The sequence below is a fragment of the Quercus suber genome, unplaced genomic scaffold (assembly GCF_002906115.3).
Source record: "Quercus suber isolate HL8 unplaced genomic scaffold, Cork oak 2.0 scaffold_5, whole genome shotgun sequence".
Lineage (NCBI taxonomy): Eukaryota > Viridiplantae > Streptophyta > Magnoliopsida > Fagales > Fagaceae > Quercus > Quercus suber.
Genome location: NW_027069471.1, coordinates 956686 through 983774, shown reverse-complemented (window position 1 = coordinate 983774; position 27089 = coordinate 956686). Strand labels below are relative to the sequence as shown.

General features: G+C 36.5%; 2 protein-coding genes across 3 annotated transcripts in view; one reads left to right on the top strand and one right to left on the bottom strand.

Annotated features, from left to right (window-relative positions):
• The first annotated feature begins 10 nt into the window (after positions 1-10).
• On the top strand, positions 11-8622 carry LOC112017566 (probable protein phosphatase 2C 12). The gene is made up of 10 exons (XM_024050024.2): positions 11-243; positions 489-793; positions 1818-1989; positions 2623-2776; positions 2857-2920; positions 3387-3494; positions 6941-7066; positions 7228-7463; positions 7657-7856; positions 7955-8622. The coding sequence occupies exons 2-10, from the start codon at positions 596-598 to the stop codon at positions 7978-7980; spliced, it is 1284 nt and encodes a 427-aa protein (XP_023905792.1). The 5' UTR covers positions 11-243; positions 489-595; the 3' UTR covers positions 7981-8622.
• A 6981-nt stretch (positions 8623-15603) lies between these two features.
• The window catches only part of LOC112040548 (valine--tRNA ligase, chloroplastic/mitochondrial 2), a 74200-nt gene continuing 62714 nt past the window's right edge, over positions 15604-27089 (bottom strand). For both annotated transcript variants that reach the window (XM_024073433.2, XM_024073448.2), the window contains 6 exons: positions 26540-26687; positions 25699-25803; positions 25494-25595; positions 18554-18626; positions 18257-18423; positions 15604-16225 (listed from right to left, as the gene is read on the bottom strand). In XM_024073433.2, coding sequence (XP_023929201.1) covers positions 16097-16225; positions 18257-18423; positions 18554-18626; positions 25494-25595; positions 25699-25803; positions 26540-26687 — 724 coding nt within the window. In that variant the 3' untranslated portion in view covers positions 15604-16096. The remainder of the gene's footprint in view (positions 16226-18256; positions 18424-18553; positions 18627-25493; positions 25596-25698; positions 25804-26539; positions 26688-27089) is intronic.

Sequence of the window (27089 nt, the reverse complement as noted above, 5' to 3'; positions counted from 1 at the left end):
AGACGAAGAAAAAAACAGCTTAGTAGTTTTATTTCGTTTGAGGTTGTTTGGTTGTTTGGTTTTCTCGTTGTGGAACTTGTTTTTTTTTTTTTTGGAAAGAAAGAATTATGGAATTTTGGGAACTCGACTTCGACGGGATCCACAATTCTCGATCATTTCCACATTCCCATTTCTTAAACGCATCTCGTCTTCTTCGCCGCGCGTAGCCTCCAATCGCCTCTTCCATTTTCATTTCTCTTCCTCGTAATTCTCATTTTTCCTTAATCTTTGTTTTTTTTTTTAAAATAAAAGATTTATTGTTTGTTTTCCAAGTACATTTGCTGTGTTTTTTTTCTGTAGTTGTTTTCTCGTTTTGGAAAAAAAGAAAAAAAAAAAATCTGATCGCAAATATTGTTGTTGTTGTGGAAGATCTTGATACAGCTATTAGAATCAATGATTTAGGGATCAGGGAAAAATGTTGAGATTTTGATTGGTTTTTTTTGTTTCAGGGAGGATTAGAGAGGTGGTAGTGAATTTTATATAATTGTTTAAGAAAGGAAAAAAATCAACGTTTTTGGTGTATTTGGGCGGTGGTGGATTTTGAAGGAGAAGTACAATGGCAACAAGGAGTGAGCATCACACGGTGCCGCTTTCGGTTCTGCTGAGGCGTGAACTGGCGAATGAGAGGATTGAGGGTCCGGAACTTGTGCATGGTCAGGCTTACCAGAGCAAGAAAGGGGAGGACTTTACATTAATAAAGACAGAACGACAAAGGGTGCTTGGAGATGGAGTGTCTACATACTCGGTTTTCGGGGTATGGTTTTTTTTTTTTGGATGGTTACATTGTGATGGGTTGCATTTGCATCTAGTTTTGTTTTGATATGTTGATTGAGTTTTGCCCTTGTTATCTTTGTTATATGGTTTCAATCCTTACAATCCCATTTTCAAAAAGCTGAAAAATGAGTTGTACCGAACGGGTATGGGTGTGGTTGACTACGTTTGAGATGTGGTTATGTTGTGTAGAATGTCAAGGCTTGATCTTTTTAGCAATTTGAATGGATTTATGGTTGATACACTGGCAAGAGTAGTAACTAATTAAGACTTGTGAAAACAAAGTACTTGGGGGGGGGGGGGTACTTGTGCGAAGAGTTGAAAATGGTTGCTCAGCAACAGTGAAAACTATGTTTTTTCTGGAGTGTTTGAGTTTTATCCTGTTGTTTGTCTAGATTTGGTGCATGGTTAGTCACTTAGTGGTGATATCCATTTTTTGCATGTCTATTTAGATCTGTTTGAATACAAGTTGATATCGTAGACGAATCAGATTATGTAAGTGTTCAACGATAGGGAATGCTTTGTGTGAAAGCTAAGGTGGGTCTTCTCAAGTAGGCTCTTAGCCGTACATGGATAATTTCCTGTACTTAGGTTTTTTTTTTTTGGCAAAAGATTGACTTGGTCTTCGCAATGATGGGCATTTCAAGGATTCATAATTGGGTATTTCAAAGAAGTCATCAATTAGCTTTATATGTTTTGTTCATGGTTCATCTGTATTTTGGTGATTCGTTGTCATCTGGGTTGTTCTTGGATTATTTGTGTCTTTCACTACTAACACATTTATTTAAAAGTTTGAACACCCCTTATGAGAAAAAAAATATTGAAAGTTAGTTTTTTTTTTTTTTTTTAAATATAGGAATATTGAAAATTAGTTAAGCAGGTGGCTGCATTCCATCTACATAATTGATAAAATCATATCTACTTATAAAAAAAAAATCGATAAAATCATATCCTTCATAGTTTCTATTTATCTTTGTAGCTTGCTCTTACTAAAACCTGTTTTGCAGCTATTTGATGGACACAATGGATCTGCTGCTGCTATATACTCTAAGGAGAATCTCCTCAGTAATGTGTTAAGTGCCATTCCTTCAGATCTTAACAGAGACGAATGGGTAGCAGCACTTCCAAGGGCTTTGGTTGCTGGATTCGTTAAAACGGATAAAGACTTTCAAGAGAAGGGTATGAGTTACATTCTATAAAATGCAAATTTTTTTGTTGTATGTGTGCATATTATGCACATTTTTATAAAGATATATTGAAAGGTTATGTGAGATCAACCTGGATATAATAAAGTTGGCTTCCATATTTTTAACTCAACTTATATACACTATAAATCAACACCTTTGTCATTCTTGGCACGTTCACAAATTCAAGTTTTGCCAGATACATTTTTTTGGATTTTTTTAAGTAGCATACTATTATAATGTACATCCTCCCATTAAAAGCTCTGGAGTTCTGTGTTTCTACTTGTGTGTTATTTACTGGCTTAGGTTTCGTTGGCTTTTAGCTTTTTCATATCATTTGCCTGAAAAATTGATGTATTTTGGTTTTTGGATTGTGACGCATTTTGGTTTTGTTTTGCATGAAAAATTGATGTATTTTGGTTTTTGGATTGTGATGCATTTTGGTTTTGTTTTGCCTTCTATTTCTCAGCATGTATGATATCAATAACAATGTTAAAGAACATTTTGTGTGTGTGTGTTGGACATTTTTTTATGTAGTTCTAAGTATCTTAACTATAATATCTGTGTTTTGTTTATTTTGGACTAATATTTGCATCCATGATATTTATGTATTTCTTTTGTGCCTCAGCACAAACATCAGGAACAACTGTCACCTTTGTGATTATAGAAGGATGGGTTGTAACTGTTGCATCTGTTGGTGATTCCCGTTGCATTCTTGAACCTGCTGAGGGTGGTGTTTATTACTTGTCAGCAGATCACAGACTTGAATGCAATGAAGAGGAGTAAGTTACTAGTATACCGTATTTGGTGACTCACTTAACAACCACCCCCATTTAGGCCTAACTCTTCTGTGTCTTATTAGGAGGGACCGTATCACTGCAAGTGGAGGTGAGGTGGGTCGGCTTAATACTGGTGGTGGCGCAGAGGTATCTTCGCTTTTTCATTAATTCTTTATGTAATTCAGTAGTAATATACTTGTATTTATATGAAGCTGGCTAAGTAATGCTACTGTGTTTTCATTGTCCTTGATTTCAATTCCAGACTTCAACGTTCAAATATAAACCTAGTCAAGTTAAAGTCATTGGGGAAAACATGGGCAATAGAACCCACAAAGGATCATATCATTTTTGGTTTAAATTATTTAAGTTGTAGGACCACGTGTGTAGATATTTAAGCAAATAAGATTGTAGAATCTTCATCTGGCTTCTGAATGGATGATGCTGTTTAGATGAAATCCATGATGTCAATCTGCCCATATATTATGATAGATTGATTATCTTCCTGTTAAATTCTTTAGAATCTATGAACATTCACATTTGAAGAATTCTATATATGATTTAACTTCATAGAATAAGGCTGGTTGTCTAACTAGTCTAATGCATTTTTTTGTAGATTGGTCCTTTGAGGTGCTGGCCTGGTGGTTTGTGTCTTTCACGATCAATTGGTGATATGGATGTTGGCGAGTTCATTGTTCCTGTTCCCTATATAAAGCAAGTGAAGGTTTGTGTTCTTATCCTCTCTATCCCTCTACCTCTTTTTTCTTTGTATGTATGTTCATGTTTTAATTTTGCTACAGTGTTCATCACAATTTTACATTCCCATTTCCACTTCCGTTTATCAGTTACAATATGCTTACATCCACTGTAGGTTTAACTAATATGTTTTCTCTTTACTTTTGGTAGCTTTCAATCATATTATTCAACTTCAAGGATAATGTTAATTATTATGTTATATTATGAAGTAGCCTCTATTAATAAAATTATTCTTTCTTATAGAAAATAAAAATTATTATGTTATTTGAAAATTTTATTGTGCATCACTTGTAACTCCAAGTATTGTGAAATTGATGCCTAAAAGAATTAGATAAAACATTCAAATGTAGTGGTTCTCCTCTTGTATTTTTATTTTGTTGCAACTTGTGAGCAACCTTTTTATGTGAACTCCTCCTTATTGCAACATACAGCTCCTGTTTATTTTATTTCATTTTTGATAAATGATATACAGCTCCAGATTTTAATCGTTGGGACTTGGGACTAAAATGGTTCTCCCCCCCCCCCCCAGGGGGGGTTTGGGCAGGACTAATGAGAGAGACGTAATATAAAATGAACTAGGTTTTGTTGGACTACTGGCCAAATAATGCTCCTATACTTCTCTGGAGGTGCTTAGAGCCGAATGGTTGAGGTTTGATTTTGCTGACCACTAACATTTTTAATTGTTGGAGTTATTTGCTTTCCATTTACTAAGATTGATTCTTGTTCATTCCATAAACATGTGCAGTCTCATCTCCTACTGAGACTACTCGACCAATCTTGTTGCTAATTCTACTTTCTAACAGGGTTGTTAGTTCTTCAGCTTAAGGAGAAAACTCCATGATTGATTCCCTAGCCTGCATGTGTTACATCAGTAACACTTTGAAATCACTTTTTCCCCCCCAAAAAAATCCAGTAATACTTTGAAATCTGGTTCACTCAGAAATTTGTTTTTCCATATGCTTATAGAGAGGTTCATGACTAATTCATTGCCATAATTCATGTTGCTATTTTTGTTTTTCCTTTTGGTTGCATATCAACTGGTACTTTACTTTTTGTAAGACTGCATTTGAATAGAGCTTTATAGAATGGGCTGAAGTTATTAGATTTATATTTTTGAGTGCCATTTAAATTTTCTCAGTTTGAGCAAACACAAAAATTCTGATGGAGAGAAAATCTATTGTAGTTTGCCACAACAAGAGAAAGAATAGATAAAAGTTCGTACTTAGTGCATAAAGCTCCCACTTTTGCAGGGTCTAGTGTAGGTCATAATAGTCAGCCTTACCCCCAATTGTTTTGGAGAGGATGATTCCCGTACTCAAATCTGCAACCTATTGCTTTTGTTGGAAGGCATTTGCCATTGCACTAAAACCCGACCTTACCACAGTTCTGTACTACCCTAGTGAACTGGATTTAGTATTTTTTTTTTTTTTTTTATAGGTAACAAAAAATTTTATTAATAAAGAAGCCAACTTGAGTACATTGGGGATGTACTGGGGGAAAAAATGAAGAACCAAAATTACAATGATCGAGTAAAACAGGAATGGAAAAACAAGTAAAATGTGACAGAGCCACACTCCAAACAAGGTGAGTATTGCAGAAGAAAGACTTAATCTCTAGTAAGGACCGTTCACATCCCTCAAAACATCTAGCATTCCTCTCACTCCAAATACACCACATCAAACAATGCGGCACGAGTCTCCAAAAGCCTATATTGCGATGACGCCCAAACTTACCTTGCCAAGACTCAAACAACTCAATTACCTTATGTGGCATAACCTAGTGAATTCCAAACAAATAAAACACCAAAAACCACAACTCAAATGCTACAGGGCAATGAAGAAGAAGATGATCCACCGACTCTCCACACATCTTACAAATATAACATCAATTAAGAAAAATAATACACCCTTTGCAAAGGTTATATATGTCGAAAGAATCTTACCTAAGGAAGCAGACCATGGGAAAAATGCTACCCTTGGAGGAACCTTCGATTGCCCTACCATTCTCCTAGGAAAAGAAGCAATTGGATTTAGTATTACTCAATCTGAAACATCACACTTCTGAATTTCTGTTACAGTACCATAATTTTTGCTATTTGGAAATTTTCTTCCCTGCATTCCCTCATTTCTTCTTTTTGAAAGGCAATAGAATATTTAAAATCTTGTTTAAATAAGGAAATTTTAGGGTAGAATGAGAATATCAAAATCTTAAATTAAGATTACCATATAACATTCAAATTCCTAATGAAGGTGTTGGGGGGATAAACACCTTGGGGAGTCTCCTTGATAAATTAATATAACATATAGAGACACATTTTAACCCAAAAGGCCTAAGCCCAATGGGTATGTGTTCAATTATGTTATATTAACCACTCATTTTTCTCATTTTTATTCAATGTGGGACTTCACTCACACGTGTAACCCAACAATCTCTCCCTCACGTGTGAGTCTCTGCCACTCTGTGGGCTTCAAGACTTCTTTGTGGGCCATGAATAAGTCCTACTTGCTCCCCCTTGCCTAATGGACTTTTCACTTCATCAGCACGTCATCCATGGGTCTCTCGTACGCCATCCATGGGAACCACGTGTCAACCCCGCATGTCCATGTCCATGGGAACCTTGCACCTCATCATTGTCTACCACCATTGGCAATAATACTCCTTTGTTGGGCATTTTTCAAGATCGTTTGTGTGAGCTTTATGGGCTTGCTTGGTGTAATATACCGTCCCCGCTCTAACTGTGAAAGGGATCTGTACTGCTCCATTTGCGAAAAGACTTCAAGTACACACACCCCGTTCCTGCTCCAACTGCGAAAGGAACCTCGATAGCCTTGCCACCTTTGCCCCACACCACCATGAACTCGGATACCACTTGTTGGGAGGATAAACACCTTGGGGAGCTTCCTTGAGTAATTAACATAACATATAGAGACACACTTTAACCCAAAAGATCTAAGCCCAATGGATATGTGTTCATTTATGTTATATTAACCACTCATTTTTCTCATCTTTATTCAATGTGGGACTTTATTCACATGTGTAATCCAACAGAAGGTCCATAGATAAATTGTATGTTATCTAAACCACATTTTACCATGTTTCAAGTTAAGTAGTGTATTATGTTACACGTATTGCCTGAAAACTTAGGAAGAAACTATTTCCCTGTGGTTTTTATTACCAGAGGGGTTGTTACTGGCTGATGTTTAAGGCATATGTTTGGACCTTTGGATCTGTGGATTTCATTTTGATGTGTTTCATGGGTTTGTGTGTGCATGCTTCCTTCTTTGAAAGGATTCCTTTTGATTGTTACAGTATGAACCCAGTTCTATTCTGTTAGAAAATTCTCAAGATGCTCATTTGAACAAACCTTTTTTTTATTTTTTTTATTCTTAATATCTATAAATCATATTTCTACAGCTGTCTACAGCCGGTGGTAGGCTTATTATTTCAAGCGATGGTGTTTGGGATGCTTTATCTGCAGAAACAGCTCTTGATTGTTGTCGTGGGATGCCTGCTGATGCTGCAGCTGCACAAATTGTTAAAGTATGCTACAACTAAAATGGAACCCTTCTTTTCAAAGAATGATGTTCAATTTTATTCCTTATTAATTACAATATCTACAGCCCTGACTCCAATGCACTATTTAGATTCCATTCATCCCGATCTATTATTGCTTGTCTTACTCTTATCTGTTCCATTTTCAGGAAGCATTACAAGCTAAAGGTCTACGAGATGATACAACCTGCATTGTAATTGATATATTACCACCAGAGAAGCCAACTGCTCCTTTGCCACCTCCAAAGAAGCAAGGAATAGGTGTTTTTAAGTCCATGTTTCGTAGAAAGTCCTCAGAATCATCTTCTCAAGTTGATAAAGAATTCATTGAGCCAGATATTGTGGAGGAAATGTATGAGGAAGGATCTGCTATGCTTTCTGAAAGGTTTGTGCTGTGAAAACTGTATTTTTTAATCTGAAAATTCTTTGATCTCTAAGTAAGGCGTGATGGGACTAATGCATTTTTTTCATTTTGGCTTTTGTCTTACTGTTTAATATGGTGGCATGGCTACCTATGTGTGAGCAATCAATGTAGCTTAATACCTTTTTGACATGGGAATTGTTTTTGTGGAATGCAGGTTAGATACGAAGTACCCACTTTGCAACATGTTTAAGTTGTTCATGTGTGCAGTCTGTCAAGTGGAGATGAAGCCTGGAGAGGGTATTTCAATACATTCTGGCTCATTAAACCCAGGAAAATTGCGTCCATGGGATGGCCCTTTCCTTTGCTCAAGTTGCCAAGAGAAGAAGGAAGCCATGGAAGGCAAAAGATTATCAGGTGTGGCATCTCTTACTCTGACTCTCTTCTCCCCTATGCATTGCATTAATATTCTATAGCAGTTTAATTTTATTCTTGTTCCCTTTTCTTTTTTCCAGATAGACACAGTAGTGGAAGTGACTAGCCAATGCTCCTCAACTATATTCATATTTTGAGAGCACTAACAATTGTTTCAAATTTGATCATAAATGGGAAGTTGGATCTTCCTACAAAATACTGTTTCCCTTCAATTTCTCATGGAGGGTGTCCAGCATTGGATCCAATTTGGCATTCACTTCAGGGTCTTTCGGATATCTTTTCTAATGTTTCGTTGCTTCAAGTCAGAAGATCACAGTTAGAGGTGCTTGCTTTTTTAAGACCTGTTTTCTGACTTCACAGTTATATTACAACTGTGACTGTGCCTGTGCCTGCCTCCTTAAAAAGAGTTGTGGAAGGATTTGATAAATTCACCAATGCATAATGACGCATTGGAGGTCATTCATTTCCTTCTGGATCCATTCCACAGTATACCGTTTCTGCCATTTCATAGAGCTGACATTCAATTAGAGCGGCCTTTGTTGTAATATTATCATATAGGGAGTTTGATGAGACCTCTTATAGATTCATTCCAAATTTCGAGAACTTGTTTGACCTGCTTGCTGATGAATATGGTCATGTAGCATAAAAGTATATCCTTCCTTTGACTAGTAGGAAGGTGAACGTGTGGAATAGAAAATTGCCATTGATTTTTTTTTCTTGGAAGAGAAATGTCTTATTTTTTGCTAAACTGTGTCTCCTTTCTCAGTTTTTGATAAATCAATAGCTAACTTCAGCCTGTACAACAGATGTGTCCCTATTTTCCTTTTTGCTAATTACCTTTACTTGTTTCTTTGGTTTCTTGCCATGTCGAAATTCATGGTGAGCTGCCTTCTGTAATTCTAATTTATATATGAAAATAACTATCGCAGTCATTGATCAGTTTTAATTGACACCAGTTTTAGAAACTCAAATCCAGTCCATTGATAATCTCTCTCTCTCATATGATATATTGTTTTTGGTGTATTACACCTTTTCACCATAAACTTTCAGATTTAGAATGTTCTTCCAAACTATTAATTTGCTCGATTGACACACCAGTTTGAGAGGATCATATCGATGTATCCTTTGCCATCTAAATTGGGTGTGAAATGAGATGAAAATGGATACACATGATCCACTTATGCCACCCACCAATCTCATGTTGCAATGAAAAATCACTAATACGTTTCATTTACCATCCAATTTAGACAAAAGAGGTATTGATACAATTCTCTTAAATTGGGGTGTTAATCGGACAAATTGATAGTTTGAGGGGCATTAAGAGTGAGATGAAAGTTTAAGATGGAAAAGTATAATTTGCCTATAATTAAGTTGCTAGAGCACAGCTTTGGTTCTTAATCATAACATCGGTACCAGATTTTGGTGGGGAACAAACGTAGACATGCTGTAGGTTTTGTTAGGAGCAAGTTCCGTGTAAACTTGCTAATTTGCTTTTTGGTACTTCTCTCTGGTGTTTTCAATTTTCATGCTTTGCTTGGTTTGTTGAGATGCACGTATAGAGTAATTATAAAATGCTCTCGGAGTACCATAAATGCATACTTTTCCTTTTCACATAATAGTGAGACTTATTAATTAAATTCATGGTGGGACCTATAATTCATGTGAGATGAAGAAATACATATTTATGGTACTTTTGAAATATTTAATAATTTTTTATATGAAATAATGAAGTATCCAATTAGAAATTTATGTAACAAATCTACAATATTTTTTTCCTCAGTACTCACGTCAAAATCAAACATGAACAGTGATTGCAAGAATTAAACGAAAAGATTTATTCTAGCCCAATGAGATGAAAGGAAGGGACTGAGTCACTAAACATATTTTATATATATTAAATGAAAGACAGAGACTGCTTTGTGGTTAGTGGTTCACTTTCTTCCGTATAAATTTAATTTAAAGTTGTTGAGTAATAAAATTACACGAATTGGGAGCCAAGAATTATTTTAGTCATGGTCAGTGACTTCTTCTTTGTTAAGCATATAATACAAAATAATTTGTGTCATTGTTTATCACACATTTTGGGCAGTAATACAACAAAAACAGTGCTAGTTTGAAACTAATGCTTGCAGTGCTCCATTAATGGCTACTTTTTTTTTTGGTCCTTGTGGCCCCATTTCATGGTCTTGACCCCAGTGCACGCACGCACATTTAGAGTAAAAGTAAGGAAGTTTGCCTAATGTACCAACTTTGGTTCTTGGTTTTCGTTCCTATGACTGAGTCTGAGTATGTAAGTCACTGGAGTAGGTATAAGATATTGAGTGGCTAGTGGAAAAGCAGCAAAGGGATATAGTTTTTCCACGCTAAGAGCATTTGCAACAGTAGTGGTATAAAGGAATAATGCTATATTTTAACTTTACTATTCTTAAAATGATGCTGCAGCAGTGGCGCAATAGCAAAAAAATTTAGATGAATTGCTACAGTGCACATCTATATATAGATGTGCACTGTAGCTTGAAGCAAAAAATAAAAATATATATTTTATTTGGCCGGACCTCTTTGTTTCTATTTTTTATTCATTTTATCAAATCCAGTTCATTCACTCTCAGTCTCACTCTCTCTCGTTCATCTCTCATTCCTCTCAAGCTCCACTCTCTCAAAGTTGCCGCTGCCGCCATCGTCAAGCTCACTCCGGTATGGTACAACTTCCTTTTTTTTTTTTTTTTTTTTTTTTTTTTTTTCTTTTAATCAAACCGTGCCACTCTACTCAGTCCGTTGCTCCTCTCTACTTAGTCCTCACATTTCGTTTCAGCCCAGCGCCGACCGAAGCCCCAGCCCAGCGCCGACCACTCCTTGCGTTCTCACCTCAAAGGCCGAACCTCAGAGCTCCACCCTCTCTCTGTTATCTCATGCCTAGCGCCGATGTGGGTTTGAGTTTGTGTTTTCCGATTTGTTGTGGGCAGTGGGCTTGTACTCGTGGTGGGTTTTTTTTTTTTTTTTTTGCTGTGGACTGGTGGTGGTGGTGGTGGTGGTGGTTGTGGTTGTGGCTGTGGCTATGGCTGAGGAAAAAGATTGGAGATTTGGGATTTTTTTTTTTTTTTTTCTGTTACGGACTGGTGGTGGTGGTGGTGGTGGCGGCGATGGTGGTGTTGTTGTTGGTGGTGGTGGCTGTAGCTGTGGCTGTGGCTGATGGTAGAGGTGGATGTGGTTGTGGGTGGTGCTGTGATGTTTTTTTTAGGAGTAGAATATATTATTTTATTGTATTGGTTATAATATTTTATTGTGATGTTTATATTATTTTATTGTATTGAAAGCTAAAATAGATCCACTGCTGCAGCATGTGTATAGGTAAAATAGATAAAGTAACTTTTATTGGTGCTAAATAGCTAAAATTATAGATGTGCTGCTGTGAATGCTCTTACAACTTAACTCAGTAGCACTACTCCTGTTTCTATTTTAAAGGTGATAAGAAAACCATTAAATTTTACGCGGGTCGAGCTCACAGTTGCCCGGGATGGCCCTACACTTTTTTCATTTTTATTTTGTGCTAAAAAAAATCTATCGTTTTTTTTTTGGTCTAAAGAGTAAAACTCTTCTTATATACTAATTTAGGGTGGTACATTATTCAATTGCCAACATTTTTACAAGTGTGATGATATATTTATGAATGAAATAAATTTATGTAGTAACCATAATTTATTTTTTAAATGTGTATTTGAAAGTAGTTTAGTGGGGCCTCCACAATAATAAATAAAATTGATATAGAGAAAAGATTGAGATAAGGATAAGTAATTCTTTTTTAAATGAGTAGTAATTGTATGTGGCTAAGAGGTGTTAAAAAAAAAAAAAACTAGTAGTGTTTTAGTAAGATGGAAAAGGGAAAAGCAAAGGCCTAAATTTTAGGGGCAAAAATGATTATTGTGAAGGAAAAATAAATAGGTAACGGGTGTTTTTTGTTTTTTTAAGTGAAGGCGTTTTATTTGGATGAAAAATGAATAAAATGAAGGGTAATTTTTAGAAAAAATATGATGAACCTGAGTTAAAAAAAAAAAGAAAAAAGAAAAAAGAAAAGACCTAAAATGGATTAGGCTTGTCCTTGTAATTTTCTCTTTTTTAGATTGTAATTAGGAATCAAAGTGGTGTAATTTTGTTTTAGATTGTAACTAGGACCAAAACCATATAATTTAATAGTTATTATTAAAGGCATGTATCTTTTTCAATTCATCACTAAAATGATGTACTTTTTAATTTGGTTTTCTTATTTTTCTAATTAAATAAGTGGGGGATCCATGGTAAAACCCTTGACCTAAGTGAGAGAATAACAACAGTAGGTTCCTTTCCACTATCTCTTGAGAGACAATAATACGACTTTACTCCATTCGTATGAGACATAGCCAAAACCTACAGGTTTTAGTTTTAGGTTAAGGGCGTGGTTTCTCACACATACACATCAACAAAATGGATTTGTTGAGTGAAAGCACCGTCACATTGTTGAAACAGGTATTCATCTTCTTTCCTCTGTCTCTATTCCTCAAAAATATTGGGATGAAGCTTTTCTCACAGCCACTTACCTGATTAATAGGCTCCCCTCTCCTATCACACATATCAAACCCCTTCTTGAACTTCTTTATAATAAAACTCCAAATTACAATTTTCTTGAAATTTTTGGATGTGCTTGTTAGCCTTACCTTCGTCCTTACGATAATCATTAAATTGATTTTTGGTCTTAGCGATGCATTTTTCTCGGCTACGATCTTAATCACAAAGGATACACATGTCTTGATCCTTCAACAAATCATATATACATAGCCCACAATGTTCTGTTTGATGAGACAGTTTTTTTTTTTTCATTTTCCAAATCCTTATTAGTTATTCCCCCTTTAGTTGTCACCTTCTTTGAATGCTAATTGATTTTTAATATAGTATTGGTAAGCTATCCCTCTAAGAAAATAAATAAATTATAGATTACATAGCCTACTATCACATAATTTGTAGAAACTATAATTACAAGTTATAAATTATTGTTTGTTTAGCTGATCATATTCCTTTTTAATCCCTTGCTAAAAAATAGTGTAGTAAAATACCATACTAGTGTTTTTTTTCGAAAAATAACTGCAATCATATTTACAAAGGTTACAATCTAGAGCATCTCAATAACCAATATTAGAGAGTGTGTGCGTGTGTGTGTGTGTTGGGGGGGGGGGGGTCCACCAATGTTGGGCCATAACTGGGGAATATTTGGGCCCATTATAGAGATATCTAAGGATGGAGCACCTAATGGCCGTAACTGAGGAGAATATGGGACCAACAGGGATAGAGAATGTTGGGAAAAAGGAACCAAACCAAGTTCCTCCCTAGTCTAAGGAATGGGAGAGGATCTCGGCCACTACCAAGAGGTTCGGGCCACAGTAAATCGCCCAAGTGAGAGATTAAGAAAGGGGGGAATGAGGTTTAATGAAGAAGCTACCCATCACCTCCGCATTAAAAGCATTGCATCAATTAGGATAGTCACATTTACAAAGGAGGTGATGCTCGGATAAGGCTTGGACAGCTTGTAGTACACCCTACACTTCCCCAACAGAGGGATGAGACAAGTGTTTGGGGAAAATTGCTACCCTATAGCTGGAGGGTTAGGATCAAGGACAGATAGCTATAAAAGGAAAGGAATACCCCATTAATAGGGATCTTGATGAATGATAAAGGAGGCTAAGGAAAAAATTGTTAGGACTTGTGTTGTAAAGCTGTATAACATCTTCCTCGGTCAACCGAGGAAACATCAATACAAGACTAATTTTTCCCATCAAAATCCTTTCATTGATTTTTGTCCGATTCATGTTTCCTAGCGTTAGACCATAGGACAATAAATCCATGCGTTGGTCTGCCTTTCCCATCTCTAAAAATAAAGGGCTCATATCCAAAGCCCAATTCTTGTTCATTGGGCTCTCGGGTGCCACATTTACGCCCCACACAATTAGAATATGACATTTTTCATACTTTCCAACTTTCATTTATGTGGGTGTAATTGGAATAAGCAATATTTAATGGTGTTTTGATAAGCTATGCAACTGGGCGAAAAAGATACTATCCTATCACATAATTTGTAGAGACCATACTTGCAGCTTATAAATCATTGTTTGTTTAGTTAATCGAATTCCCTTTTAATCCCCTACTAGAAAATAGGGTAGCAAAACGCCATACCAGGTTTCTTTTTTTTCTTTTTTTCTTTTTTTTCCTTCCTCAAAAAAAAAAAAAAAAGGTTTCTTTTTATTTTTATTGTTTTGGGAAGAATAGCTACAATCATTTATACAAAGGTTACAATCTAAGGCTGTGTTTGTTTCGTGTAAAACGTTTTCCGGAAAATATGTATTTTCCGGAAATGCTATTTTTCGGAAAAGGAAAATATTTTTAAGTGTTTGGTTAAATTATGAAAATTGTTGTGGAAAATATTTTCATGTGTTTGGATGTATTTTAAAAATGCTATTTTCCGAAAATTTTTTCACATTTTCTCAGCATCCAAACAAATTTTATTACAAAAAATTTCAACATCAAACCCAATTCAACAACAAATTCTGGCAACAAAAACACAACACAACAACAACAACAACAACAACAACAACAACAATCAGTTCATCCAAAAAAAAAACAACAACAACATCAACAACACAACAACAACAACAACACCACAACGCAAATTCCGGCAACAACAACGCAAATTCCGGCAACAATCCTTGCGGTCAAGCCACTGGGTTCGATCGGATCGTTGCGGTGCGACTCGCTTGGTCTCGCCGGCCACTGGGTTCGATCGGATCGTTGCGGTGCGACTCGCTTGGTCTCGTCGGCGCGGTGCGACTCGTGGGTCTCGCGGTGCGACTCGCTAGGTCTCGCCGGCGCGGTGCGACTCGTGGGTCTCGCGGTGCGACTTGCTGGGTCTCGCCGATGCGGTGCGACTGGTGGGTTCGTGGGTCGAAGGTCGTCGGCGATGGACTCTGGGCTTGGAGCGCCGGTTCGTGCTCTCTCTGGGTCGAAGGTTGCTGGGTCGAAGGTTGCTGGGTCTCTCTTCGTGCTCTCTTCTCTCTTTTCCGGAAAATTTCATTTGAAGTGAAAATAAGTCCGAAAATCCATTTCACCCGTTTTTGGCATTATTTTCGGTCAACCGGAAATGGTTTTCAGTTTGACCAAATTTGAAAGAACAGCCAAACATTCAATTTTCCGGAAAATAATTTCCGAAAACTGTTTGAAGCCAAAACAAACGGACCCTAAAGCATCTCATCACCAATATTAGAATGTCATTTTCTTACTTTCCAACTTTCATTCATGTGGGTGTAACTGGAATAACCAAATTTTAATGTTTCATTATAACAATTGCTAATATTTGTGAAACATATGCAAATTTAAATTTGAAAATTGATATCTTGCAAATCTATGTGCTCAAATCTAATTCTTTATGTAGCCCTTACCCTTTGGCTTTAATTTTATAATTATTGAATTTGTGCATACTATGTAAATTTATAAAATGTTTTGTGTATTATGAAGATTTGAAAGTTTTATAGGGGTACTTTTTTTTTTTTTTTAATATTAAATATTGACGTGGACAGTGGTTCTTTTTTTCTTTGATGCTGAGGTCTATGCATGCTTAAAACATTGAAAATGTATTTTTCTCCTTTCCCTTCTTACAATTCATGATATAGCACTACATGACAGATGATACCGAGCTTTGGAATCAAAAAAATGGCTGGAACAAGGGTTTAGTTGAATTTAAGCAAACTTCGTAATGTAATCATGACTAACAAGAAGAGTATTGATGAACTCTATACGATTATTTCTTACAAAATTTTTGAAAATGCATCACGCAGGATATCAAGTTATCAACTAGTATATTAAAATGTTGCGAAGTGAATTAACTGTACATTGACCTGGCCATGGCCACAACTTTGGAACTACAGGAACGAAGAATGTGTAGACATCGATCACAACCAATTATCCACTGGTTTTAACTCGTATGTGAAGCAAGGTATAGAAGCTTTCATTAATGCAGACTTTCTAATATTTGTATGGAGCTTGTCACATCCGTAGCTGCCAAACGCTTAAATGATGAAGAGGGTGTTAATCCTCAATCTTGAACAGATAGAAACTAGAGTTTGAACAAGCAATGAGATATATCCAGTGACAATGCTGCCAAGAGGATTCAGGCTCAAAAGACATAATTCGGTCACTAATGAAGCCTATTCTGTGACTAGAACACTTGATTTGAGAAGAGCTAGCCGGTTTTTGGTGAGAATTATTTTCTCTTCTGCTTCTGCTGCTTTTTCTTGGACCCCATGGACAACATCCTCCGGTGCTTTCTCCACAAACTGTAGAGAGCAAGATAGAAATTGTAAGAGACACACCACAATAATTATGACGGGGAAAACACCATGACAACTGAGTCAATGTGATATAAATTGGTTCATTCCCCATATTCCATCTTGCTATAGCATAGCAACATTCTCCATAGTACATATTGAAAATGGGTGATAACGTCCTAGTGGAAAATGATCAATTCCTAGCTCATTAAAAGCAAAATAAAAAATATTAGCCTTTTAGACTTCTGGGGAATGAAAGGAAAGGGGTCCTCCATTTATAATTTGGAGAATAGCAGAAAAGCATCAATAAATGAATTGGCTATAAGAGATATAACATTCAATCTAGAAAGAATTTGGCTAAGTGGACCCACCAGCTAATAGCTGATGCCAAGAAAATATGCAGAATGCATTAAGTAATTTAAGTGATTTAACTAGGTGGCAGCCACTTTGTTTCCTCCCTTTTTATAGTGAAAGAGATAACCCAGATGGAAAACCGAGCAGTGCATCCCACTATGCCAATTGTTTCAAACTAGGATTTTTTTAACTTGCTCACAAAAAAATAAAATAACTAACAATGTTTTAGGTGTATATGGATTAACCTTAAAATAGTTAAACCCAGCCAAAACTTAAAAGTAGCCCAAAGTGGAATTAGTCTCCTCCATTATGTATCCTTCCGTAGTACAGTACTAGTTTAGCACTGTGTTTAATTTTCTCAGTCATTGTAGATAACCTGAAGGCTTATCAAGTCCTTCTAGATCCAAGGTAATTACCAAAAATTATCTACATAACCTAATTCCTATTTCAAACTTCAGCAACATGTTTCAAGTTTTCAGAGTGTATAGCACATACCACCCCATATGGTGTGACCTACACCTTTAAAAGGTCACCAAAACAGAAGAGATTATACAGAAAGGTCAGTTAGCCAAAGTAGTGCTCATAATCGTGAGGTGGTTGTCTTAAACCCTTGAATGTCTTTGCAGTCAGCAGAAGAAACAGACAAGTCCCTTGTGTCTGTCACTTCCCAGGAACAGCTGAGCAGTTAACAGTAGTGGGAGATGATGAAGCCATGGAAGATTAATTTTGCATTACTTTGCAAATTTGCCTATTCAAAAATTATTTTATGAGGTCCACGTGTGAAGTCCAGTTAAAGTGAAGGTCATGGGATTTTGATGGTCTAGGCATGAGTCTTTTAGGGTTAAAACATTTTTAATTTGGGTTTTATTTTATGAGTTATGGTCAATTTTATAATCAGGTGAAAATCTGTAATTTCCATAATACCTACGAATTAGGGTATTTTGGTAAGTTGCTTTAATCTAGAATTTTCTAGGGCATTCTAAGTTTCTTAGGTTTATTTTCTTTGGGTACAAGTTAAGTATTTATTAGGCTTTATTAGTAGTCCTACAATAATAGAAATCCTTTTAATGCTAGTATAAGAGTCTTTATATATACTATGCTCAATGTATTCAAGGAGGTGGAATGAGTTGATTAATAAAACTGAGTGTTTTGAGCAATATGCACATTGGCCTTTGTTGGTTCTTTCTCCTCTCTTCTTTCTTTCTAAAGTTACTGTTCATGAAACTGTTCACAAAGCCCCTAAACAGCCTTATTTTCTCTCTCTAATACAAAGAAAAATTCCTTAATTCGTCCTACATCAGTAGAAGGCAAGCCAAAGAATATCCTAAGAATCCAATGTCACTTGAGAGGTTAATTGGATTCCGGACCATGTGTGGTTAGTTCAATTCTTATGGTTCTTCTCTTCATGGTAAACTGATGGGCAGGTACACAGCACTAGGTCTGATTACGATGTTAAATTATAAGGCTTTGTTAAATTTGGAAGCTTTTGACTTTTCTCATTTCTTCTCTTCAATAAAGATAGGAATTTGAAATGATGATAAGAAAGAAAAAGCATGATGGCTCTGTGGTGTGCATGCAGTAGCATACTGCACTGGTAATTTAATTCTAGTGCCTTTATTAGTTTAGCACTTTGAGCTGATGCATATAAAAGTGAAGGGCATTAACAATAAGTAAAAAAGTTCATACGTTAGGAGAACTTAGGCGTGCTTTAAGTCTATCATACTCAGTCTGCATCTTTGAAAGGCGCCTAGAAAGACGTTCAACTTCAGCAGAGATGTCAATCATATCAGCAAGAGGGAGATACGCCTCTAGTCCTTCACCAGCTACTAAGTGGACTGATTGTTCTGCATCCCCTGAGGTATTACATTCCATCCATTGGGAAAAATGGTTTAGCACTTTGTCTTAGAAAAAGGGCCAAAAAACTTATAAAGTACATATCCAGCTCTTGGCCAAGGGGAAAACAATATTTGGAAGATAACATGCCTGGAGGAGAATTTGTAAAATGGACATTTTGTGCATCTAGCCGGGAGAGAAGTGCTAAAACCTCCTTTTCTTCCTGCATAACACAAATACATACGTAAATGAACATCTGTGGAAGACTAATGAAAAGTCACACTACCAAGTGCCTTGTGATCCAAGTAACCTCTAATGACTACCAGGTTATCAAACAGGGTCAATTGGATGGCTCACATGGCTAACAGACAGAAGCATAATTCTATTTCAACAAGAGACCAGCATACACCAGATCCAAGACAACAATACGGAGATGGATCAAATTCAAAAAGTACATAAATCAGAAAGAACATGGTAAAAAGATTTGTCAGGCTACAAAGAGAAAGGTAAATAGAACTTCTTTTGCAATAATCCAAATCCCCCAGTGTCCAAAGATTGATTACCAGGTTATCAACCTAACTCAATCATATCTCGAGAACATTAGGATGACTGGAGGTTTATATATGACAAATCAAATAGCAACTACTTCATGCAGTAAATTGTTTCCTTTCCTCATTCACAAAAAGCACACAAGGATCAGACAAGCATTTGTAACTAAAAACCATATCTGAATGTTCTGCTCTTGGACTCCAAGATCCCACAAAAATCATTTATAGTCATCATACCCATGCACAAGGGTTCCATGGAATTTGGGAGAGATGGTTGGTGCCTCACCCCCCATTTTTGGAGAGGCTCATTCCAAAAACTTGAACCCACCACATTGCTTGAATGGACACTTTTTGCATCAAGGTCTGACCTCTTTTATGATAAATAAAATAGTTGTAGGAATTACAATTTCACATTTAGAGTGTCTATGAATTTTAAAACTAAACAAGAATGAATTTTAACACTATCATCTAATTATAAAAAATATCATAAAAAAGATTGCTTGATCTTATAGATTGGCCATTCAATTCTAATAGAATTTCTACTATTTCGCTCATGCCCAATAGTCCACAAGACGCACAAAGGAGCTGCATTCCAAGCTTTAGAATCTTTATGGCTCTAAGAATCTGAAAGCACGGATATGGCTAAATGGTTGCCGTAACCGTGTTGGACATGAACGCAACACGGCGTGCAGCTGGGACACGGCTGCATGTGTGTCACAGACGAAAAAAAAAAAAAAAAAAAAAAAAAAAAAAAAAAAAAAGCCTGAAACAGTGCGTTTGCGGGGCAGAACTTCAAAACAAAAGTTCAAAACCTAAAATGCTAAACCTAAATCTCAAATCTCAAATCTCTCTCCCAATTCCTCTCCTTCTCTCACTTCACTCTTGGTCTCTGTCCTACGACAAAAGCAGCAAAGTCCATCGACAAATGCAGTGAAGTACCTCGGTGAAAGCAAAGGCCAGTGGCCGAAGGTATGTTTTCTGTCGCTTTCTCTTTCTCTCTTTCTATTGCTCAATCAATCTCTCTCTTTGGCTCACTCTCACTTTCGCTCAATCTCCCTCTATTTTCCTTGCTTGAGTTCATATGAGTTGCTTTCCTAGGTTATTTCCTTGCTTGAAGGTTGAATTGTTCAGTTGATTACTTAATTGAAAAAAAATTATGTTGATTGCTTATTTAGTTATTATAAAATTTTCAAAATATTTGTAGGTTAAACTTAATTTTTAATGGAGGCTACTAGCTCATTATGTTCGAATGAAGCTCATCTCTGGAAATATGTTACTAAATTGGAAAAAGCTAGTGGTTCTGGAACAAGTGGAAACACATCTTTTAAGTGCAACTATTGTGGTATGGTGTTCACAAGATCCTATTCTAGGGTCAAGGCTCATTTGTTTAAATTATTGGTCATGGTATTAGAGTGTTCAAAAGTGACACTAGAGCATAAATTTAATGCAAAAATTGCAAGATGTGGTTGAGAAAATTAGGATAGAGAATGATAAAAAAACGTCAAATTCCCTTACCCCCCGCCTCCATGGGCCTCTTCCCTCATATTGGGAATGGGAAGGGAGTGGTAGTAGTTTTCAGATGCAATGTAGGATGGTAAGAAGAAGAAGGTGAATGCGAAATCTCCTTTGGAGAAAGTATTCCAGAATGTTGCTAGACCTGAATTGGACAATAGCTAGGATGTTCTATACCAGTGGGCTTCCATTTCACTTTGCAAGGAACCCAAATTATTGTAATCCCTAAGCATATGCAGCTACCCATAACATACCAGGTTATGTTCCTCTTGGGTACATTGCATTAAGAACAACACTTTATTAGAAAGAAAGAGCTAATGGTGAAAGACTTTTGAAACCAATTAGGGACACTTGGATTGTGAATGCTGTAAGTTTAGTTTTTGATGGGTGGATAGACCCACTGAGGAGGCCTCTTATTAATTTTATGGCTACATCAAATGGGAGTCCAATTTTTATAAAGGCAATTGATGGGTCAAGTGAGTACAAAGGCAAGCATTATACTGTTGGGTTATTGAAGGATGTTATAAAAGAGATTGAACATGAAAAAGTTGTTCAAGTCATCATTGATAATGCTAATGTGATGAAAGTTGCTGGATCTCTTATTGAAGGTGAGTTCACCTAGATATTTTGGACACCATGTGCTGTCCACACTCTTAATCTAGCTTTGAAGAATATTTGTGCAGCAAAAAAAAACTGAAATAAATGAAGTTACATATGAGGAATGAATTGGATTACATGTATTGCTAATGATGCATTCTTCATATGTGTTTTTATCATGAACCATTCAATGAGGTTGGCAATGTTTAATGAGTTTTGTCCTTTAAAACTACTTTCTGTTGTTGAGACTAGATTTGCTTTGGATATTGTTGTGCTTGAAAGGTTGAAGTTGATAAAAAGATGCCTTCAAACCATGGTTATTAGTGACCAATGGTCTTTCTTATAAGGAGGACGATGTTGGAAAAACTCAAAAAGTAAAAGAATTGATTTTAAGTGATCCATGGTGTGATGTAGGGCATTTCAAGTTGTTGCATTCTAATCCTCTTGTAAATAGTTAGTTAGTTAGTTAGTTAGACGATTGCTTAAGCATTAGCCGTTAGGATTTAGACACTTGTCAAGCATCTAGAAGGCTCCAATGCCAAACAACTAGTATAAGTACCACATTGTAGTTACTTTGTGATTAGTTTGAATGCAATTACATAGATTAGCCTAGTGCTATTTTCAAGAGATGGATTTTTCTTAAGAAGGTTTTGTCACACCTTGTTCACCGTTCTAAGCAACTCTCATTTCCCTTAATCAATTCTAAGCCTAAACAGCAGTCCCCTTAGAATCCCTGCATTAAATTGGTATCAGAGCCAATTGGTAGTGAACGACGGTGTTTGAGAAGGAGAAAGGAAGGACAAAGGGATGAAAGTAGTGGTTCCAGAGGCAGCCTTGGAGACTCATGCAGCCAATGATCCAGAAGTTTTGGAGCAGCACTTTGCCTTAGAATATGAAGTGGAAGCGTTGAGGAGGCAAATCCATGCCTTGACTGAGTAGGTTCGAAGAGATGAAATACAGCAGCCAAACAACTGTGATATCATGGAAGCGAGGCATCAAATGAAGAAAGCTATGAGGATCCTTTTGCCCACAGCCCAAGGATATGACACGGAAGGCAAATTCCTGTTCTGCAACCAGGGGATCATGAGCAAAAGTGGGAATCCAACTTCAAGATTGAGTTATCTGAGTTCTATGGTAGCTTTAATCACGAAGATTTTGTGGACTGGATTAACCAAGTGAAAACAATCTTTGATTTCCATGAGGTACCTTACTACAAGAAGGTGAAATTGGTAGCAAATAAACTCAAGGGCAGGGCATTTGTTTGGTGGAGGCAATTGCAGGTCCAAAGAGTGAGAATGAGAAAAGGAAAGGTGCAAGAATGGTTCAAAATGAAGAGACAATTACAAGAGCAATTCCTGCCTTTCAACTATATGCAAACCATCTTCCAAAATTTGCATAGGAAGCCTCAAGAAACCAAGTACCAGCAAGTGCAAGTCCTTGGCAGCAATATTGGCCAACCAAGAATGATTATTGGCAGACCAAGAAGGACAAGGAAAATGCAGCAAAGTGTTTTATTGTCAATGCAGTTCCTGGTCTGTCAAAGGCAGCTATTGCATGCAAGCATGGCACAAGCAATGGAATTTCAAGTGTTACAATTGTGGAGGACAAGTCTATGAAGCCCCTAATAAGTGGAAGTCAGCCATGCAGTCGGAAGGAAAATCCTTGATGGTGGAAGGGATTGCATATTGCCGATTGAAAGAAATAAAGTGAAGGAATGCATTCAAGAACTAGTGTATGATCCATTTGTGGAAGAAGAAGTAGATGCTAATATAGAGGAAGGAGGTGAAGTTAGAGTTTCAAGAGGGTTCTTATCAATCAATAGCTTTCAAGATTGTGTTCTTTATTATAAGAAGACCATGAATGTTTGTCATCTCTTGCAAGTGGAAGGCCATGTCAACATGATAGGAAAACTACCCATGGTAGAAGGTGTAGCGCACACATTATGTACAAGATGGTACACCCCTACTATTTGCAACCAAAGAAGAGGAAAGTAAACCCCAAGCCAATGGTCAAGATGAAGGTTGGTTCAGTTGTGTGGGACTTCGCTGTGCAGAAGCAGCAGCCTTTGGTGTGCTGCAAACAGTAGAAAACTCATTACACAATGCAACTTCATCATCCTAGAAGGCTAAAAATTCATACAAATCTTGTGGCAACCAAGAGCACTTCAGGTCAAGTGCTTCTTAAGCGAGAGAGTCCTGATGCAGGGCATTTCAAGTTGTTGCTTCCTAATCCTCTTGTAAATAGTTAGTTAGTTAGTTAGATGATTGCTTAAGCATTAGCCGTTAGGATTTAGACACTTGTCAAGCATCTAGAAGGCTCCAATACCAAACAACTAGTATAAGTACCACATTGTAGTTCCTTTGTGATTAGTTTTGAATGCAATTACGTAGATTAGCCTAGTGCTATTTTCAAGATATGGATTTCTCTTAAGAAGGTTTTGTCACACCTTGTTCACTGTTCTAAGCAACTCTCATTTCCCTTAATCAATTCTAAGCCTAAACAGCAGCCCCCTTAGAATCCCTACATTATGGTGGGATGTTGTTGATTATATCATTGAATTCACAACACCTATCTACTATTTATAATATGCTTTGAGCAGCTGACACAAATAAACCTTGTCTTCATCTTGTGTATGAAATGTGAGATTCAATGATAGAAAAGGTGTCAGCATGAAGGCTTGCAAGAACATTAGTATTGCTCATTTTTTTACTGTGGTGTATGATATGCTCATTGATTGATATTGTACACCACTACTTTGCCTAGCTCATTCCTTAATTCCTAAGTAAGTACTTTCATTTTTTAAATTTCCTTAATTCACTCTTCTAGTAAAAGGATTGCTTCATCTTCCATTTTTGTTTTTTTATTTTTAACTGGGTATTATTCTGTCGAATGGCTTTCAGAGAATCCAAAGAATCTCCCTCCACATTAAGATCATGAAATTTTTTTAAAAAGGAGCAAGTGTTTGAGTGATACTTTGAACATGAGTATGAATTAACAGTGTTGAAAGTTGAGTTTGGTACATTTTTAGTGGGGAGGTTTCCTTCACCAGATACCTTGAAGATAGGTGGCTCTTAGATCCCTTGGTTTGATGGTAATACCATGGGAAGATTACCAAGGCTTCAAACCCTTGCCTTTAAACTTCTTGGACAACCTCGTTCATCCTCATGTGCTGAGAGGAAGTGGAGCACATACAAATTCATTCATTCTTTAACAAGGAAAAAAAAAAAAAAGGCTCCTGCACATGCTGAGGATTTGGTATTTGTGCAGTCTAATCTTTGAATTTTGTCAAGGCGCCGTGAGGAGTATGCCCTTGTAGCAACAAAGATGTGAAATATTGCAAGAGATACTTGGAATGAGAATGACATAAATGGAGGGGTTGGAATTCTTGAGATTGCTACCCTTACACTTGATGAGCTAGAGTTGGAGGCCAATCTTATTGGGAATGCTACTGGTAGTGTTGCTATTAGTGAAAGTGAAGTTTGTAGTGAAGCTATTCATGTTGAAGATAATGAAGTTTGATTGTCTTGAACACTTATCTTTTATTTATTTTTAGTTTCAAACTTTTAATCTTGTATTCTAATTTTAGAATATCATGTAATGGTTATTCACTTTATTATCTATTATTGCTCTTAAGTTGATATATGTTTACCATTATATGAAAAAAAAATGCTTAGCAATATATAGAAAATAAAAATAAAAATATATTTAATAATTAATTAACATAAATATCCCCACCGTACCCATATCCTATTTTTTCAAAAATTGCCGCATCACCATACTGTATCCGCACCCATAGCCGTGCAAGTGCTTACTAGCTAAGAACTTCCTCTCCAAGAGCTTAGCATTTGAACCATCATCCTCAACAAAACTCCAAATAGCATCCGCAGGAAACACCAAATATATATAGCCATCAAACGATGGAGTAACTTCCATTGATTCCCCACTTTTCTTGCACATACGACACTAATCAACAATAAACATATTACATTAACAAAGACCACCCACTGTCAAAATTGAGTCTAAATCTGTCCATGCGAAGAAAGCAACATTTCTAGGCACCTTAGCATCCAAGACACTTCTCCAAGGAAAGCTGACCCCTATGGCACCCCTCAAAGCTTCATAATAAGAGTGAACTGTGAACTTCAAACTTTATGGCCTTTACTGGTTTCTACACTATATGATCTCCTCATCTACGAGGGAAATTAGAATAAAACACATCCAAGAAATTATCCAGACTCCAACTCTCAATCCCATTCCCTTCCCCATAGAGCCAAAACTTATGTGCATGTGTGTGTGTGTCTGTGTATATATATATATATATATAAGGTCCAATCTCTTCCCAACAATCATCTATGATAAAAAATATTATGCAGATCTAGGACCGCAACATTTTATCATGCAGGACCATGGCTAGACAAATGGACAGCACTTACAGATATATATTGGATGACTTCTTCACTTGCAACAATGGATGCAGATATACGCTTCCCTGGCTCAACAGAATATTCAGCACGAGCATTCCGGATTGCTCTAGTCTAAACACCATAATGAACAAAAATTGAATGAAAGCACTTGACATTTTAAAAAAGCAGGTTGCTTGTTAGGTTTTGAGGGAGAAACAAGAATGGATATACTCACTAAAGCTTGAAAATTTTCGAACTTTTTAATTGAGTTGGCATGTCTTGGAAGTGATGTCTGTGGCCAATGAGACACCATAAGAGCTTCTTTCCTTTGAGGGAGTGCCTGTTTATAGAAGAGATAAAAAAAAAATCCACAAAACTATCATCATATATTTGTTGCTATATAGTTTAGTTCATTTCTTCTTCTTCATACTTTTCGTCTACGTTACCTATTTGTTTCTTTTTTCTTATTCATTTCTAGAATTCTTTAAAGACCATCTTGATAATACAATTGGTACTACATGGCACTATTTGCCTTGGTACACTTCCCCACCCCCCCCCCCCCCCCCCGGGTTTTTTTTTTTTTCCTTTTTTTTTTTTCTCTCCTCCTGGGTCTCCATAGGGACTCTAGTCACTAATCACAATATTTGGGCCTGTCATACGCACTAGAATTATTAATTTGGATATATGGGTTTACAAAACAACCCGAGAAAAAGACAAAAAAAAAGGCGCTAAAGTTGCAGTTTGGACATTTGAAAAGTCAAAATAACTGGGCTGTAGTATTTATTTATTTATTTTTTCTTATTTTTCTCCAAACCCAAATGGAAATTTTCAATCCTGTTTTCAGCAGTCCCTGCATCCTATATTTGTAGGCACCACACGGGCCAGACACATCTACACATACCCATTCCAATGCTGAAATCATACCCAACACCATACCTGAGTTCAAACAAACCTCAACAGATATCTATCCAAACATAACATTTAAATGGAAGAAAACACTAAAGAGCAACTAAAACTCTTATAGCCTGCTAAGTTAAATTCAACACAAGTGTTGAAATATTAGAGAAAACATTTACCTGCCATAATTCCTCAGTTACGAAAGGCATGAACGGATGCAACAATTTTAGTATGTTCTCAAAGACATACAACAGGACTGCCTGTGCTACTGATGAATCTGAATGACCCCTGGAGTTATAAAGGCGAGCTTTACTTGCCTCAATATACCTGACAAAATGCAGAAGTGAACTGTGGCTAAAAAGAAAGTTCAAAAAGCCAGTCATGCAATACAACACACAACAGGCTTTTATCAGAAATTTTATGATCACTTCACGATACTAGGCTTATACCAACCCACAAAAACATAATGGTCCCTTAGCAACCATCATCCTGACCACCAGAAATGTTTTTATATTTCTTGTCATAAAATTTAGTTTGAAAAACTAAGACGAAAATACTATTTTGGTCCTACATTTTGGGGTCAGTCAATTTGATTCCTACATTTTGGTAGCAATCAATTTGGCCCTTACCATTAACTCACTAACGGAAAATGTTCATGTGGCAAACAGATTACACAATTGGCACATCTTATATTAAAATATTAAATAAGATGTGTCTAAATTGGCCACA